The sequence below is a fragment of the Miscanthus floridulus genome, chromosome 5, assembly GCF_019320115.1.
Source record: "Miscanthus floridulus cultivar M001 chromosome 5, ASM1932011v1, whole genome shotgun sequence".
Lineage (NCBI taxonomy): Eukaryota > Viridiplantae > Streptophyta > Magnoliopsida > Poales > Poaceae > Miscanthus > Miscanthus floridulus.
In genome coordinates this window covers 114349911-114369085 of record NC_089584.1, presented here as the reverse complement: position 1 = coordinate 114369085, position 19175 = coordinate 114349911, and the positions used below count along the sequence as shown (strand labels likewise).

General features: G+C 44.8%; 2 protein-coding genes across 2 annotated transcripts; one reads left to right on the top strand and one right to left on the bottom strand.

Moving 5' to 3' along the window:
- Nucleotides 1-1087: 1087 nt before the first annotated feature.
- Nucleotides 1088-9525, top strand: LOC136455156 (L-2-hydroxyglutarate dehydrogenase, mitochondrial-like). The gene is made up of 12 exons (XM_066455298.1): nt 1088-1512; nt 2456-2527; nt 3498-3641; nt 3933-4004; nt 4093-4164; nt 4939-5003; nt 5128-5198; nt 6409-6885; nt 7597-7878; nt 7972-8411; nt 8872-9031; nt 9144-9525. Exons 1-12 carry the CDS (start codon nt 1289-1291, stop codon nt 9252-9254), a joined length of 2190 nt encoding a protein of 729 aa, XP_066311395.1. The 5' UTR covers nt 1088-1288; the 3' UTR covers nt 9255-9525.
- On the bottom strand, nt 9141-17475 carry LOC136455155 (ribonuclease III domain-containing protein RNC1, chloroplastic-like). Its single transcript, XM_066455297.1, has 17 exons — nt 16613-17475; nt 16006-16210; nt 15731-15931; nt 14718-14804; nt 14302-14613; nt 14075-14157; nt 13945-14005; nt 13826-13849; nt 12352-12527; nt 12138-12228; nt 11861-11952; nt 11673-11766; nt 11493-11572; nt 11317-11400; nt 10983-11082; nt 10253-10350; nt 9141-10177 (listed from the first exon to the last, which is right to left on the bottom strand). Exons 1-17 carry the CDS (start codon nt 17389-17391, stop codon nt 10174-10176), a joined length of 2571 nt encoding a protein of 856 aa, XP_066311394.1. The 5' UTR covers nt 17392-17475; the 3' UTR covers nt 9141-10173.
- Between the last annotated feature and the right edge of the window lie 1700 nt (nt 17476-19175).

Here is a 19175-nt window from a genome sequence, read left to right as displayed (position 1 = left end):
TCAGTGATGTGGTGCAATTTTAAACTCGATGTCTTTTCAAGGTTCCCGTGTTAGGTCGAATAATCGTCTTTTTCCCAAGTGCGCGGCTCCGATTCGACGACAGAACCGAGTCTTGTTTCACAAAGCCAGGCTGTGCGAAAACACCGATAGCTTTAAGTAAATCCGGAAAGCAGAGGCTCTAACATCCCTCGAGCGTGAGATGAACCTCTGACCTTTATACGACAGAAAAAGAAGCAATAAACCTGGCCGCCTCTGCGTGCATGCAGTGCGAAGTAGGCGCAAAAGCGAAGAGACAAGGCCAGCGAAAGCAGCAGCAAGCTGCCTGGCGAAGTGGACATTCGCACTATTTGCTTGAATTATAAGCCATATTTTTTCAACTAACGAACAATATTTTTCTCTTACGATAAATCAGTCAACGATACTTTCAGCCATGGGCCATGTTTAGATTGCAAAAAATTGCAACCCGGTGAATAGTAGCACTTTCGTCTTATTTGGTAAATATTGTCCAATCGTGGACCAACTAAGCTCAAAAGATTCATCTCGTGATTTCCAACTAAACTGTGTAATTAGTTATTTTTTTTACCCACATTTAATGCTCTATGCAAGCGGCTAAAAATTGATGTGATGAAGAGAGTGAAAAAACTTGGAATTTAGAGGTGATCTAAACAAGGCCATGGTTTACGAGCCAAGCTAACGGAGCAATTGACGTCGACGCATCAGTTGCCGCGGAATCCTCTTCTTTGTTTATGTCCCCCCGGCCCCTGCGCTGCGCTGCAGTTCCTCGGCTCCTCCTCCTGACCTCATCCATGGCTGCACTTTGGAAACCTGATTCCCCATGCCATGCCAATACGCCCATGCCCTTTCGAAAACGACTGTCGACACTGCCCCTCTCGCTCGCTTTCCACTCGATTCCGGCAGGCGTGCGTGGCCCAAGTACCCAACCCACCACCAGGTGGGCCCTCTGCTCCACCCCACTCCACTTTTACTGGCACAACTGCCTCACCGCCCGCCGCAGCCCCACCACTTCACGCCACACGACGCGACGCGAGACACGGCGCAATACAAAGGTGGACTGGCTGGTTCAACTCCTACCAGCACCAGGCACCCCACCACTCGACCAGACCACCAGGCACCAGCGGCCGACCGGGCAGGCAGAGAAAAGCAAACCAGACGAGACGTCTCGCGTCCCGTCCTGCCGTTTCCCTTCTTCAGTTCTCCCGCTGCTGCGTGCTGCTGCCCTCCGTCCGCGTCCAGATCCCGCCCACCAACCGATCTGGCGGCCTCCAGCATGGCGGCGGCGGGGGCGGGGGCGAGGGCGAAGGCGGCGGGAGCCCTGGCGCTGGCGCTCGTGCTCGCGCTCGCGGGGGCCAACTCCGAGGGCGACGCGCTCTCGGCGCTGCGCCGCAGCCTCAGGGACCCCGGCGGCGTGCTGCAGAGCTGGGACCCCACGCTCGTCAACCCCTGCACCTGGTTCCACGTCACCTGCGACCGCGACAACCGCGTCACCCGCCTGTGAGCCGCCGCCTCCTCCCAACTCTCCCTCGTTCTCGCCCCTTACCCCCCCCCCCCCCCCCCCCCCCCCCCCCCCCCCCCCCCCTGCGGCCAGCTTGAGCCGGGCCGCAGTGGATTGTGGATGGGGAGCGTATGTGTCGATTCCCAACTTCAATAAACGTTGATGGGGTACCTGTTGTTAGATGCGACCTCTAAACCTGTTAATCCGTGGACTTGTTTGGATGACATATTGGCTGTTAAATTGATGGCTTCCTAACGTTAGTTTGTGATTGGAAAAGGGGTGCCAACTAATGAGGTAGGCTGCGTAAGGGCTTAGGCAATCAATTAAGTGTTGGACTTCAAGCTGAGTTTAGGATTGTGTGATCTAGATTATCCTAAACTGATTAGGAAAGGTTAGCTTGCCAAATTTCTTTGGCTTGTGCAGCTAGCAGCTTAGTGAGTTAGTTAGGGGATTGTGGTCTTTGCAAGAGATCAGGGGATTGTGGTAGAGGATTGTTAAGGTTGTGGCGCCAAATAACAGTGGTGGTGGAACCTTCTACATAGAAGAGGCTGGTAACGCCCAAAAGGTTTGCTACTGTGCTGGAAGTATGGATTACAAACACCAGGCAAATAGTGTTAGAATGGTCGCTACCACTTAAAATCACCATAAGATTTCCATTGCTTTCATTCTCTCTTTCGGTATTTCAGTTTGGTTGTGGTTCAACTCATCTTTTGATATATATCTTTCTGTCCACCATTTATATGATAATAACTTTACTCAAAGGAAAACTCTGTAGATAACAGACTGGTCAGGATTTCATATTTTGTTGAAGTATTTATGACAATCTAAGACACACATGGTCTGTAGAAAATCTTTGGATGACAAGCTTGTATTGTATTGTACATCTTTCAAATTTCTAGTAGTACCGTTTTCTGATTGTTGCTTCGATACCTCTTCTAACAGAGATCTTGGTAATTTGAACTTATCTGGTCATCTGGTGCCTGAGCTTGGGAAATTGGAGCATCTGCAGTACCTGTAAGTTCTTACCCAAATGGTTTATATCATGGTAGTTGTTCAGAATAGGAAATTGGACCATACGTTCACTGATTCTTTTTTTCAACTGCTTTTGGGCATCAGGGCATGTAGTTCTGATCATTTATCAATGCCATTATGCCCCTTGAAAAGGCTCATGAATCCATTTACAGTGAAATCGCAAACACCAGTAGCTAGACTAGGATCAAACTACCTTTGTCCCACCCTCGATCAGTTTGTAGTTTTGACAATGGCTGATGTATACATGTGCTCATCAAATCATGTGTGGTTCTCTGCACATGGGCAGTACCTAATATATAATAGATGAGTCCATGATTGCAGCTTATAAAAGCTTTGTTAGGGTTATTGAGGCCTTTGTACCATACAGTCCCAGCCCCTTTTTATGTTCTAAGCTCCGTCAGTCAGTTTTGAATTTAGCAGTCTGGACATTTTCGTGATCGAGCATTATTGCACCACACCCTACACTATTAGAGCTAACATATTTCTGAACCGTATTCGTTTACCAGTATTTTTATCTAGCTGGTAGATGATAACCTTTTTATGACATAAAGAAAAATAATTATAAGGGCATGGCTTTACTACCGACGATGATCAAAATACCTTGATATATTTTAGTAAAAGAAGATATGTCATGCCTTCAGTTATACTATATAAAACTATGCTTGTCATCCTTGGTTAATTAGGTAGATAGGGTCCTGTTCTCCCTAGTAGGCTAGGACCCTCCTGAAATTTGTTCATGATTTTAGACATTCAATGCCTAATTTTCTAATTTTAAAAGGGAGGGAGGAACAATTTTCTATAACCTGCAAATTTGTCCATGTTATGTTTGTTTGCAGTTATGACTTATGATACAAGGGCTTGATATAGTTAGACATTTTTCACTTAGTTTGATATGCGCCTGTCAATTATTCATCCAATAATTATACTAGTACTGACCATTAGCATGAAACAGGGAACTTTACAAGAATAACATTCAAGGAACAATCCCTTCTGAGCTTGGCAATTTGAAGAATCTGATAAGCTTGGACTTGTACAAGAACAATGTTTCGGGGACAATACCTCCTGCCCTTGGAAAGTTGAAATCCCTTGTATTCTTGTAAGTTTATTTCTTTAAATTATGTTTACATATTGTAAAATAGCTGTCAGCTTGTTACATCTTAGCAACTAAACATGGATTTGATACTAGTTTAACTGAAGATGATCATTCCATCTTCTTTAAATTGTGTTAGGCTGTGGTAGGTCAAGCATTGTGCTGTTCATAATTAGGGATAGTTGCGCATACGTTGAGCTTTAACTGCGGTTTGACCTTTATTTATGGTCATTATTGTAATTTTAGATATGCTTTCACATCATTCTATCTTTGCTAACACGTGGTTGCGCTTCGTAGGCGGCTCAATGGCAATCGTTTGACTGGGCCGATCCCAAGGGAACTTGCTGGAATATCTAGTCTCAAAGTTGTGTGAGTAAAGATCAACTTCAAATGTTTAGTGTTCTATCCTCTCCAAGTTAATACTCAATTTGACAATCTACCCACCTTGTTCTTTCAGTGATGTTTCAAGCAATGATTTATGTGGGACGATTCCCACATCTGGACCATTTGAACACATTCCTCTGAGCAAGTAAGTTTCATTGCCAGTTTGTATCTTCTTGCAAACTTTGTAAAGATAAACTCAAAACATTTAGGCTCCCTCTTCCAGACAAGTGCAGTAAGTTCATCTGTTAGATATGTTTCATGTCCGCTCCTGTCAGTTCAGCATCGTTATATGACACTTCATTTTGTATTTTGCACTCATTTGTATGTATATGTAATTGATCATTAAATAACTAGTTCAAGGTTTACCCCATGTTGTATTATTGCCGACATGCCTGGATAATTTTTTAACAGGAAAAATAGAGGCCATTTACTTTTTTTTCTTTTACTTTTAGATCAATGATTTGAAATGATATGCCTAGAATCTTATCTTATCATCTGAGAGGGCATCCAGGTCCACAGAAATATTACTCTATATCTTGTTTAATTGAAATAGTCCTAGTGTCCTGCACTCGACCTAGTGGCTTCCTGGAATTTGAGAATAATGGAGTAGGTCAATCCAAGTTCCAAGCACTTTGTGTCCATTGTGTGTGTAGTGTTATGAGGGCATCTTTCTATGAACTACATTTTCTCTGGGTCAAAATACTGGGGGCTGTTGACAAGCTGTTGTGTGCATTTTCTTTTCTGGTCATAAGAACAGTAGAACAGGAGTGCTCTCTATCCTGGACTATGTTAAGTGCAGTCAGAACGTTGTATTCTCCAGCATGCATGTTTTGTGTAACACGATGCATGTTTTACTTATCCATGTGCTTCCCTAAAGAAGTAACTTGTTCATGTTATGTACTTATGTTTCCCCCTGCAGCTTTGAGAAGAACCCACGCTTGGAAGGTCCAGAGCTACAAGGCCTGGCCATATATGACACCAACTGCTAGAGGGCACCACGAAGAAAAGAATCGCTAGAAAGTAATGAGTGTACAAGGTTACCAAAAATTGGGTGATATAGATTTATTAGGTCTGGTTCTGCTGCCTCTCTGTAATCCTCCCTGCATAGCTCTTATTTGTAGCTTGCTGTCTGCACGAAAGTTGATGTATGTTTTAGCAGAATGCTTTCTGTCCGTGAAAGTAAACTTGAAACTGCTTATTATGACTGAAATGATATTGTCATTTCCCCTGCCATGAGTTTTGGGTTCCTTGTGTTTTCTACATCGAACATACTGCTGTGGCAAATTTATGGAAAGATGGTCATGATATCGATCGACTGAGGACATGCTGAGAACATACCAACACATGCTTCGCCAGGTGATTGAAATCATGGCACAAAAGAAGTAACAGGCAATTCATTCCAGCATTAAGGAAGCACCGGCAATTCTTGAACTCGATGATCTCTTAGTTTAAGAGGACATGCTGTTTACTGCAATCTTCAAGCTAAACACCATATACTCATGCTGGCATGACTTTACAGTCCTAGATTGCCAAGCGTGGTTGCACTTGTACCGTGCATGGTCGTTAATACACGAAGTAGCCTCAGCTGGTAGATATGTGAAGTATGATGTAAAATTGAACTTGGATTGGTCTGGCAACTGCTTGATTTTTTCATCCTACTTGCTGAGCCGAAGTAGATGAAGTTGGTGAATCAAGTCGATACCAGTGTCCTACGTCCAGAATACTACACTGATGAGGCCAACCTAACCTGCCAACCGAGTTAATTTTAGAAAACAAAGGAAAAAACAGTAGCACTCATGCTAACACGTGATGAACAAGATAGCTCATAGCTGTCACTGCTGCTAGCTGAAGCATGTGTTGGTGAGTGGTGACCATGGTAACACTGCCCCTAATCTTGCTGAACCGACGAATACAGGCTGGTTTGCAGTTACCAACTGTCATTGTCAGCACTGCAGAGCGTCATCAGGGCCAAACAACTCAGAAAAACGCCATTGTCGTGTTCGTGCACGTGCAGTGGTTTCTCATGGTAGCTATAATTAACTCGCGGTAGCAAGGCAACGACAACTGCACATAATTGGGAGAATCGTATGAGCATGCGCAGATACCCATAGCCCGTCGTGATCGGTTGTAGATGCTCAGCTCGATTCACACGAAGCAGCAGCGACGCTGTCTGGATTCTTGAAAGGCAGTGGTACTGACGAAGCTCAAATACTCCGGTGCTCCTCTGCTGCCTCCTTGCTTTGGCGGCAAGCCGGCAACGCAATGATTCAGTAGAACATATATGGATGTCCATGGTATACAGTGTGAATTGTGAAGCGTGTCATGTGCAACCTGACTCGTGTCGCTTGTTATGTTCATCGGCGAGGGGTGTGCGTAAACACGCGCGCAGAGCGCAGATGGGTGTGCCGTGCGCCCGTGCCGTTCTAGAGGCCGAAAGGACGCGAGAGCGGGGTACTGCCGCACTGGGCACCGGGCGCGCGCGGCGTCGATACCAGATTACAAAGTAGTCAAGTACGAGCTGCGCGCGGTCGCCAGGCTCCACCTGGCAACAAGTAGCCAAACAAAGCTCCGACGAGGCAGCGGCCAGCGGGGCATGCTCCTGCTGCGGCGCCTGGCCGGGGCCGCCCGCCCGCGGGGCCTCGCGGGTCGAGGCCTCGCCTCGGAGACCTCGGGGGCGCCGCGGGAGGCGGCGGACGCCGTGGTGGTGGGCGCGGGGGTCGTCGGCCTCGCGGCGGCGCGCGCGCTGGCGATGGCCGGGCGCGAGGTGGTCGTGGTCGAGGCGGCCCCCAGCTTCGGCACCGGCACCAGCTCCCGCAACAGCGAGGTCATCCACGCCGGAATCTACTACCCTCCGCGAAGCCTCAAGGTGTGCGCGCGCCCTTTGCTTTGACCCCCCGAATTCACCATATGTGCGCTGCGCAGGGGGTTCTGGTTCAGTGATTTCTAGCACTTGATGCTTGCTTGGACGTCCATTTGGGCTTCGAATGTGATCGCTATGGTTTAGCTTGTACTATGAGACTGTTGCCGTGCATACTTCCAGACTTATTAGGTACGGAGTACTTATTTGTTTGTCCAGACTTCAGACAGGTCGAAGAGCGTTGTGTAGTGGTACGGGCTACAGATAACCATTTAGCGATCCATGACAGGATTATGGATGTATCTATGAAATTTGTTCCAGATGACACCTGACACGTTGTATTCTGCAGGTTGATCTCTTAGTGTTTGGTGCAAAATGGGGCTTGTCAATTGATGCACCAGAGTTCACAGAAATCTCATGCTCCTCTAGTAATATTGCATTTCAGCTCTAACTTCTGTGGAAAGTGTTCAGCTAGATCTTATTCCTTCCAAAAATTAGCAGACCAGTTCTCATCATCTTAAATAACTGACACTCTACAGTGTCAGGGCGTTGACACAGTAGATGTGCTTTTGGATTTTAGACAGTTCAACAAACATTAGTATATAAGAAATGAGCATCTAACTTGAAAATAGTTCTAACTTTACAGGCGCTACATGAAACATCTATATGGAGCCCTTAATTAATGTATCACAGATTCTACCTGCGGATTGCCTTTTGTAGGCTACCCTTTGTGTAAGAGGAAAGGAAATGCTCTACAAGTACTGCGAAGAACGAGGCGTTGCCCACAAACGAATCAGCAAACTCATCGTTGCCACTGGTGCTGCAGAGATTCCAAAGTTGGACATGCTCCTCAGGAATGCCAAAGAAAATGGGGTGGATGACCTTCAGTTGATGGAGGGTTCTGAAGCTATGGAGATGGAACCTGAGCTTCGATGTCTTAAAGCTTTACTATCACCTAGTACCGGGATAATTGACTCTCATTCACTCATGCTCTCACTTTTGGTACGGTGGCCATCATATAAATCAGTCCAATTTAGAATTTTAGGCTGAATTTGCTTTCACTGTCATTTTATTTTGATTGTTTTTGTGATGCAGGCTGATGCTGAAAACTTGGGAGCAACTGTATCATACAACACAGCAGTTATCAGTGCCCATGTTGGATCCGAAGGCCTTGAACTCCATGTTTGTGAAAGCAAAGAGCTGCAGAACTATCATGTAGGGTCTCATGTGAATGCACAGCTTGTTTTGCTTCCAAAGCTTGTGATAAACTCAGCAGGTCTGAGTGCAGTTCCACTTGCCAAACAATTTCGTGGCCTTGACCAGGCATTTGTGCCCACTCCTCACTATGCACGTGGATGCTACTTCACCCTCTCTCAAACCAAGAGTCCTTTCAGGCGCTTAATATATCCTCTACCAGAGGATGGTGGCATAGGGGTCCATGTCACTATAGATTTGAATGGCCTTGTCAGATTTGGTCCAGATGTTGAATGGATATCTGATGGCGGAAAGGACCATGTGTCATGTTTTCTGAACAAGTAAGCAATTGCAAACATGTGTACATCCAGTTATTAAAATATGCCACTGTTTTTTTAAGCAAGAGACCCCACTCAATCGAATTATGTTTCCCTTCCTTTTTATGGGGCTGAAATTTTCATGCTTTTTCTAGGAACACGTTTAGCTTCTTAGTTCATGACCAAAGAAGGCTGTAATAAGTTATTCTAGATACCACCTTTTTTAACTGGCATGCTAATGCTAGTATTCTTATTTTGCTTATGATAGAATCTGTAGCAACTTACTAGTGATGATGATAAGGTAAGTTATAGATATACCCCTATGTCACATAACTGAACCTGTGTTTTCCCAAGAAAATGCAATTTGGTGCCGTACCATGTTTCTCATCATTCTTACTATCAGCATGATTTATGGAATCTGGAGCACAGTAGTAGAATATTTTAGTAATTATCACAAGGTTTGTAACTTTAGAATCTTCATCAGGTTTGATTACTCAGTAAGCCCCACCCGCTGTTCTGTATTTTACCCTGTGATAAGGAAGTATTTTCCAAATCTCAAAGATGGGTCTTTGGAACCTGGTTATTCTGGGATCCGACCAAAGCTTTCTGGTCCTGGACAACCTCCTTCAGATTTTGTTATTCAGGTGCTTACTGGTATCATATGTCAAGAACTTTGATAGCCATCTAGCTCTATATCAGATCCAAAAGCTTATTTTTCTCATGCACATTCATTACTGATTAGTTGAATGACTGCAGGGGTGGGATGTCCATGGTATTCCTGGACTAGTTAATTTGTTTGGAATAGAATCCCCTGGTTTGACATCAAGCTTGGCAATTGCTGAACACATTGTTTCAAAATATTTGTGATGGGAGTCTCCTAAACAAATCTTCATTGTCGGATGCTCCATGCACTGCAGAATAATGAGCCTGACGTGTCTGGACTAGGGTTCGCCAAAGAAAATAATCCAGTAAAGAACATTTTGAGCTGTTTTCTTTTTTTCCTAGATCTTTCCGATGCTTATTGCATGTAATTGTTAGAAGATGTAATTCACTGAAAGTTTGAGCGAAACATGAATATGATGGGGATTGAAGTGGTATATGACACTTTCAGGGCACGGAACCTGGTCTGGACTCTGAAGGTCACATGTGTTCTTTTGGTTACCATCGATTAGTTTGCATGTGGTTCTACCAAACTGGATTTCTGTGGCTTTGGCGGGTCTGAGCTTGTTGAATGCAAGGGAATGTATAGAGAAGCTTCCATAAATGAACATGGCCAAATATCAAGTGCAGCAATCCTCTTTTGTTGTATGGATTCTTTAAAATCCCCCTTCTTTGATTATACTTTGACTTGAGAATAGATGGCGCGACTCCACTTCTAGTTGTGCAAAAAAAAAAAAAAAAAAAAAAAGTGGTCAACCCAACGCTAGGATACATGGATCTATCCTCTTGTATCTGGCATTACTTGCTGACCTCAAGATGGATCACAAAACAGCCCATCACTAGGGGAATTCAACAGAATAGAGAACAATGAATTGAGATATGATGCATAGGATTGAGTCATACAGAATCCAATCTTGTATAAATTAAAGTTACTCTTACATCTTATCCTAATTCTTTTTTGCCCAACAGTTTGACAAAGACAGTAGTTCTTGCGGAGGGCTACTTTTACAGGGAAATATTTTAGGATCCAAAAAGAGCTGTTCAATTACCAGCTTTCTGTACGCCACTATGACCATACTTCCACTACTAATGCCTTGCCTTGTCCTCCCTTTGTCACCCATTCATATCATCTGAAAATTGAAGAATGAGGGTGAGCACAAATTAACAAGATCAGCACGGCAAAAAAAACTAACTTATGACCTCACCGCTTCCTCTGTGCTCGCCATTTATAAACAGGCTGTGATGTTGCATTATCCGTCTCCTCATCTTCATTGAGTTTCAGTTTCCTCTTGCGTCCAGGTTTCTGAACCAGCATTACAAATTGAAGAGTTACAAATGGTACAGAATTTTCTGTAAACTCTAAATATTAGCAGACAGACTTTCAATTATCAGCACAAGCTGGCAAGCGTCTGTGAATTCCCAGAAACTAAATGATTTAAAGATTCCAGATTAGCGCAATTTTAGCAAGCTGCCGCAATTACCCAGTTAAACTGGAAAACTGCCAGCTTCCAACTTATGCTCATTGTGTCATTAATTTTCTAGTTTTTTTTTCCTTGGCCAGTGAGAGTAGGTGCTGCCAATGACTTGAAAACGAAGCTTCCATATAATACTTAAATTTCCTTTCAGAAACATGCTGGAAAGTAACTATTTAACCAAGTAGCAGATTATTCAGCCAGTCTATACAGTACCATCCTTCTTTTTCCTATAACTTGAGCGGTCATCTGAGAACACAAAATATACCAATAACTTTTAGGGCAGTGTTGTGGCTAACGCCAACTAAAGGATGGATGCATTCCATCTGATACTGAAGTTAATTCCAGAAATTGGCTGGCAGCAGCACAAACCCAGTCCACAACACTTTTATATGTTGTTTCAATTGAACCTTTGAAAGTAGCACCCAAGTAAAGAAAAATTCAAAATACTGAGATGCAATACCTTCAATTCTTTTTGCAAGGCCATGTCTGCATACAATTTCTCAAGCTTTTGAAGCCGCTGCTTCCTCTCTTCTAGCTCCCTGTACGAAGAGGCAGTTTTTCTGGGGAAAAAACAAAGGATACAACAGGGGATAGCAGTCAATGAACTAAACTGCATAATATCATAACCCCATTTCAATCATGCATGCAATCATACTAGTCCTAGTTAAATGGACACAAACACAAATATAAATAATAAGATTAAACAGTGAAAATGACTCCCATAAGCATGATGCTATTAAGCACAGCTATAGAAGTGATACACATGTGCCATTCCGAAGAGGAGAGCATATTACTTCTTTATACGAGAAGGGATGTTGTCAAAACCAGGCATGTTGCTGCTTTGTCCTATCCTTGATTGTATTTCTTTCGCTTCTTCTCTGAAATAAAACAGCAAGCCACCTAAATGTCAGCACAAACTTAACTAGCAGATAGTTCCAAAAATGGTAGGCAAATGAACTCATTACTGTACCTGTCTTCGGCAAAATAAACATGCTTGTTTTGAGGCTTGTTATCCAGTTCATGAAGTGTTGACCTTAACTTTTCAATTTTCTGCAAAGTGACCCATCCAAATTAAAACATAATGAAGCATTCAGCCACAGGACACAAAATTGTACTTATTTGCTCTGAATACTTTAACATCATCACAAACCTTTTTTTCACTTTGAAGGCTCTGAAGGATATATCCCATATCTTTATTTTTCAACAGAAGAAGTTCCTCTTCAGTATACTTATTGTCTTCAGGCCTGAAATGTATGGCACAGTGAAAACTAAAACACACGGTAGACCAAACCTTACAATACTAGAGTTAAGAGGAGACGTGGGCTACATTGTACATACTTAGGTCTATGAATTCCACCAACAGTCCTACTGTTGATCATTTTAAAGTAGAACTCATCCGGGTTCCTAAATGTTGCCTTCTCCTTCAGTTTCTGTGAACAATTGCAAACAACAAGGATTTTAGATTATGCAGTCACAGCATCTGTAGACTAAGACAAGATAGCTAAAGATAGTTAAACTGCTAATAATATGCTAAAAGTATATCTAAATCTGATACAACAAGCAAGTTCCCAACTTCCTAAGCGCTATGCAAGGATTGGACAGAACAGAAGCATACCGCGATGGTTGCCTCCTTGATGTGGTAAGCTCGCGCCCGGACGACATAGTCCTTGTGTTTCTCCAAAAGCCCAAACTTCTTCCTCGCCTCCCTGCAAAACTACATTCAGACCAAAAAACAGCACCCTCCGTTTTCGGAGACGGCACGTCCAGCGGCGGCGCCATCCTCTCGGATTCGAATGGTAACAGGTAACATCTGTGGGCAGAGAACTTACGGCTGGGAGCGCTCCTTGTGAGCGCGCCGCGGGAGCGCATTCCGCAGCGACGACATCTTCCCCTCCTGTCTGCTGCTTCCGCTAGCGTGATTTTTTGTTGGCCTAGTCTTCGCTGCCGCGGATGTCGGAGGAGAGAGCAGCGCCGGGAGGAAAGGGGAAAAGAAATCAGCCGCTAGGGTTCAGGGTCTGGGGAGTGTCAACTGGTAGGAGCCCAGTCGAGCTCAATCCACCCTCGCGGGCCCAAATTTTTGCGGTGTTGGGCTGAATTTGTTTCGAGCGTGGGCTGTGGGCTCCTAGCCCAGGTCAACATTGTTTCTTTTTTTATTTCAGTAATGCTCAGGGCGTCCACACGTTCAGATGCCGCGCTCGCTCCCGCCAGCGACATCCAATCCCTTCCTCTGTGGCCTTTCTCGAGCGCAGGGCGCTGCACCGCGGGCACCGACCCGCCCACCCGCCGCGGCCTTCTCCAGTGCGGAGGTTGCTCACCGCGGCCATTGCACCCGCCCACCCGCTGCACCCCCACTCTGCGCTGGCGTCGATCTCCGCGCCGGCTGCGCGCTGACGAGCCTCAGCAAGGTCTGAAAACGCACGTTGCAAGCGTATGTTTGAAGTGTTTTGATGTTTCAGAGATATGTTGCAAATGTTTTTATATCGATGTTGCAAAAGTATATCGGGATATTGCACATGTTACAATGCATATACATGTATGTTCCAAATTTTTCATCTGTTTTAGATGTATGTTGCGAGTGTTTTTATGTGGATGTTGCAAAAGTAGATCTAGATGTTGCATATATATGCAAGTGTTTCATGTATTTTTATACGTTTGTTGTAAGTATTTCATCTGGATTTTTGCATATGTTTGCAACGACTACACACGTATTTTCAAGTTTTTTCTGATGTTTTGCAAGTGTTTCAGATGTATGTTGCAAGTGTTTCAGCCGTTTTTGACGTATGTTGCGAGCGTTTTCATTTGGATGTTGCAAAAGTAGATCGGTGTTGCACATTTTGCAATGGCACCCACCTATCGCAGCCTCCTGTTGCAGCTGCTAGGGCGTTGTGCCATGGGTCACTGTGCCGGCGCATGAGGTCGGCAGACGCATTCGTGGCGTGGCATCCATAGGCAGGGGCAGATGACTAGGACCCACGTGGTTTTCTATGTGTGGGCTCGGTGGTCAAGAGAAACAGAGCGAGCGCGATGGTAGGGTACACAGTGTGGGGTCCACATGGTGGGGCACGCGAAAACAGGCAACACGGGCTTCTTTCGCGTGCGGCATGGCCTCCTACGCGAAGAACCTGAGGCGTCCGATATTTTAGAGCGGCTCCAGACGTCCGGACGCTAGTAGCACCCTTTTTATTTCGAATTTTCTGTTGTTTAATGAAGCCTATAGGTGTAGGAAGTAGTTCCGACCATTAGATGAGAAGTAGTGGTAGACTTTAAAAAGATGAAATTTATAATGGCATTGATCTAATTAACCTGAGCTGTCATAGGCTCAGATATCTGAAGGGCGAATAAGTGCAAAAGAAAATTATTATATGCACGAATCATGCACTAATGTGGCGGACGAATGAATATCTTTGTATTATTCATCTCACTGCTTCTTGATTACAGACTACAGTTCTGATAGGAAATGAATCTGCCATGCTATTTGAGTTTCTGCCCAAACAGGAATTTACAACTAATTGTCAAAATTGTAAGATCAAAGAACAGCAACATCCGATTTACAGCATCATTAGTCTACCGTTTCCAAGGGACAAGGAGTCTGGAACAGTGACAGGTTTCAGGAGAGGCCGCACCCAGTGGCTAATCTGCTGCCACAGCTCAGGGTTCAGGCTTCAGAATTGAATGATCTCCTGTCGGATAGATGGCTTCAAGAAGGTGCGGTACTTTTACCGCTGCCATTGGCGGTCTTGTTGGTCAGCAACTCATACCGAAGGAGAAGATCCTCATACTGCTTTAGGCTGAACCTGTTCGAAGTCAAACACCTGAAACATCAAGCGCCGCACATCAGGTTTGCCATACACACAGTATGCAAGACCATGTAGCGCTTGCTGGACAGAGGTCGTCGAAGGATTCCTTAGACGTCGATTGTGTTCGAATCTGTCTTGCACTGTCTCCCCGTAGATAATGTAGTGCTGCAGGTGCTTGTCCCGCAGGTACCGTCCACAATACTTGTTCATCAACATCCTCCGATGCTTCTCCGCCAGCCACCTGCCTGGTGCATCGAGGTGCTTCATGAGTAGCCTCTCTGCCATTACTAGATCCTGGCACATAGAAGTTCAGACCTTCAGCATTGCTCTTGGCCAATTGAACAGTGGCAAGACACTGGAAACTACTCCCTCCATCAGGGAAAGAAGGTACAGCATACCTGAATTTTCTGGCCGACGTATTCAAGCCGCTCATAACAGAATCTTGGATGCTCAAACTTATGTTTTGACGGGTGCAAAAAGCACAGCTGCAGGGAAACAAAAGCACCATGATGGCCTGTCTGAGTCTGTTTTCTTGTATTGTAAATGTAATGGAAGCCAGCAGGTTTCTCTTTTCTATGTCATCAAGGGAATACAGAATACTTTTTTTCTAGAACGGAATACAGAATACTGATAAACCTGAACTCATGTTACAAGTGAAAAGTGGTATGTGATTAAGCCTGGAAGCAGTTTGACGATTAAGGTGCACACTACAGCAATGTGTGATGATCGAAATAAACTATTAGCCTGTTCGCTGGTTGGTTTCAGCCAGGGCTTATCAGCCATGATACAGTGTTTTCCTCTCACAACAAACCAGCACCAGCCGGACTTATCAGCCCAGAAACCAACCAGCGAACGAGCTGTATTTGTGTATCACTACATTCAAACCTAACCTAGCAATTTTTCAAATCTCGTAAACCAACACTTTTGGTTAAACTTCACTGCATCCCATCACGAATCATAGAACACTTAGATAAGATATGGTAACGCCAATCAGTCAGCCTCACCACAAATACACTCACTGCAGTTCAGTCTTCACAATCGATCCTCCAAACTATATTCCCTCATTACAGCTACATATATTATAGGATAAAAAATGGCATTCTCATGTTGAGTCAAAAGGACCTGTAATCTCGACTGTGTTGTTTTCTACATGTAAGAGTCAAGTTGTGCACTTCATTTCCTTTTCTGATTTACGATTCTAGCTAACTGCTATAGAAAATATAATTTCAAAAGGCTACTTATGTATCAATTTCCTTTTCTGATTTATGATTATGGCTAATTGCCACAGAAAATAGAATTTCAAAAGGCTAACTATGTAAAATATCGGGAACATGCTTCGCAGATAGTTAAATAAAATTTTTGAAATAAATGACAAAAGGGGAGAAAAGCTGGTCTGGCGATGTTGAGTTACCTGAAGGCCAAGTCCAAGCTCTATATTCCTTGCTTCTGTGATTTCTGGAATTCTGTCATTCATTGGCAAGGGATATCCTAGGGTATTCATAACCTTGGGTCTACTGTCAAAATCCCAAATATTTCCTCTGAAGCGATGCATGCCTGGTGGCACACAAGCTCGGAAAAGCCTAGGATGAGCAAAAAGAGCATCTGGTGGTGGCTGCATGAGATGTGACAAGATAAGATAGGAGCAAAGAGTGAAGATATAGGGAAAACAATAATAAGAACCATTACCCTGTAGGCAGCAACATCCTGCCATGTAAGCTGCCTCTTTTCAAACTCCACTGAAACATAATCAACATCCTCTAGTTGACGACGCAATTTTGGCTGACAGCTCTCATCGTCTGGGTCCATCCCAAACGCCTCAAAAAGAACACGATAGACTTCAGGCATTCCAAAGCACAAATATATAGCTCCAAATATTGCCCAGAATACAGCCCTGCAATGCAACACAACTAGGCATTTTACTAAAGTTTATCAAATAGGCATGCCAACCAGCAGCACACATTCCTACACGGCTCTAAATCAGCATGCATTCTCATGCTACTAAGTTTTTCACAGTGGGTTAGCACATCAAAAGGAGTATAGATCAATATAAAATAAAGGGATGGAACATTGTAAATTTGTAATAATGTATCATTGTATCATTTATATTATACATACATGGAGACAACTTGATCATAAAGGCCACAGAAAATTCATCTTGCAACATTGAATCATATCGTGAAAAAAGGGAAAAAATGTACAATAGGCAAACACCTTATCATGCTTAAACTAGCGAAATCTATATAAAATTCAATGACTAATGGGAAGACCAATATAAAATCTACATAACACTCACTTGGATGGCGGCTCCCGATCCTTTCGTATCATCTTATCCAAATCGTCATAGGGGAAGACCAAATTGTGCAGGCTGGCTGCCTTGAGCCATCGGGGCAACACCTTCTTCCCAATCAGAGCGAACACCCGCTCCCTCATCGGCCCAGGAGACTCCCTGGGATACCTCTGCAAGAAGAACTCGCAGAACGCGAGCTCCAGAACGTACTGACCCAGGAACCAGAGCCTGGAGTGGCCGTTCCGTACGTGCCGCGTCCGTGTGCGCTCGGAGGAGGGGTCCAGGTGCTGGAACGCGAGGTAGAGCAGCACATCGAAATGACGCGCGGGGCAGTCATCGCCTTCACCGAGCGTCTCCGAGGGCGCGAGCGGGTACCCGAGCGCCTGCTTGGCCTCGAGGAGGTACTCGTCCATCCATGTCCTGTCGGCGGTGGAGAGCGGCGCGGAGGGGAGGCAGGAAGAGAGCAGTGGGAGCGCCTTGAGCGACAGCTGCGGGCTGCTGAGGAACCGCCGGGTGAGGCGCTCGTCGTCGAGAGGTGGCTTCAGGATGAAGCGACGCGGCGGGTGCTTCTTCTTAGGGGATACGGCCTTCTTCCGCTGCGCGAGCTCCCGAAGGAGGCGGTTAGGGCTGTTCGCCGGCTCCGAAGGGGGGACCGGCGGCGGCGGAGGGGTCTGGTCGGCCGCGACGGCAAGCACGCGAACGCGGACGCGGCGTCTCGAGCTGTGGAGTGAGAAGGGGAGTGGTGTGAGGGTGAGGGCTTGGAACGCCATGGCGGGTGGCCCCATTGGTGGTGGCGACCGGCGACCGCGAGCTCCGGCTGGGTTTTTGCAGGGTACTGGTTGAAGTTGGGGAAGAGAAAGGAGAGGATAAGCGGACGAGAATTATGAGCCGGTCATTTCCAGATCGATGGCTGCGATGGGGTGGATCAGTGAGCGAGCCGGGAAAAAATATGAGACTTTTCCATGTATGCCATTATAAAAGATCGTAATCTCCTGTGTGTCTCGGAAAAAATTTAGCGGTCTTCAGCACCACTACTCTAATTTTTTCGTGTCCTCCATACTACTTCCGTCAATTTGAACTCTAACGCCGTCAAACTGCAGGTGTGAAAAGACGAAAATGCCCTTAAGTTCAAATATGTTATTAATTTTTTTGAGCATCTTAACGACTTCAAATGAAAAAACTCAAAACTAAAAAGTTGTAGATCTCGTCGACATCTATAATTTTCATATAAAAATTATTTTCATTTAATTCCGCAAAAAAATATGATTTGATATGATTAATATATCTTAGAAAAATCATATTATTTTTTTTGCGGAATTAAATAAAAAAAATTATATGAAAATTATAGATCTCGACGAGATCTACAACTTTCTAGTTTTGAGTTTTTTCATTTGAAGTCGTTAAGATGCTCAAAAAAATTAATAACATATTTAAACTTAAGGGTATTTTCGTCTTTTCACACCTGCAGTTTGACGGCGTTGGAGCCTAAACTGACGGAAGTGGCATTGAGGACACGAAAAAGTTGGAGTAGTGGCGCTGAAGACCGCTGAATTTTTTTAGGGGCACACAGGGGATTACGATCTTTTATAATGGCACACAGATAAAAGTCTCAAAAAATATCTATCCTTCAAAATGACGTGGCAAAGCAGAGCAATACTGTTTTGTCGTTTGTGTTGTACAGTACTAGACTGTACTATGTAAAATTGCAAATGACAGCCCACCGAAATAATCGCCTTCCAAATTTCGGCCCAAATTGACAAGTACGGCTGTAACGGTAATGCTCTCCCGTGACGCTCCGGACGTGCGGAGCCTAATACGAAGCTTGCTTGTAGCTTTTAAAAAACGATTTCGTCGTCTCCTTCTCTAACTCAACCGCCCGCTGCTGGCTGGTCCTGGCGGCGTTGATCTCGGCGCGAAGGCACGCGTTCTCGCCCGGGAGCCGCGACGTCAGTCTCAAGGAATAGCACGATGATGATGGTCTCCTCGAGGATCTTGTGCTCCAGTAGCTTGGCGCAGAGGCGGGACTCCTACTCGCGGAGTTTCTTGACGAGACTGATGAGGTCCGCGACGGCGGGGCCTGACGGCGGCTCGGCGGCCAGTCACATGCACCCGCTGCACTACACGGACGACTGCGAGAACGAGAATGGCCCGCCAGGGCTACGCAGTCGCTCGCCCGCTGGTATCTCCCCCCTTCCACTCCGCGGCATGCATCGGGCTCTGCATCGACGAGACTTTATTCATCCAACGAGCAAGTAGATGTAGATGCTACGCTGAAGGCGTATATTGCAAGGTATGTTAAGTGTTTTTAGATGTTTTAGATGCATGTTGCAAATGTTGTATTGTATATTAATGTTGCAAAAGTAGATCGGGATGTTGCACATATTTTAATAGTTGTACACGTATATTTCAAATGTATGTTCCAAATGTATCATCTGTTGTAGAAGTATGTTGCAGGTGTTTTATCTGGATGTTGCAAAAGTAGATCTTGATGTTTACATGTACATGCATGTTGCAAACGTATGTTTTAATTGTTCCAAGTGTTTTTATACGCATGTTGGTAAGTGTTTCA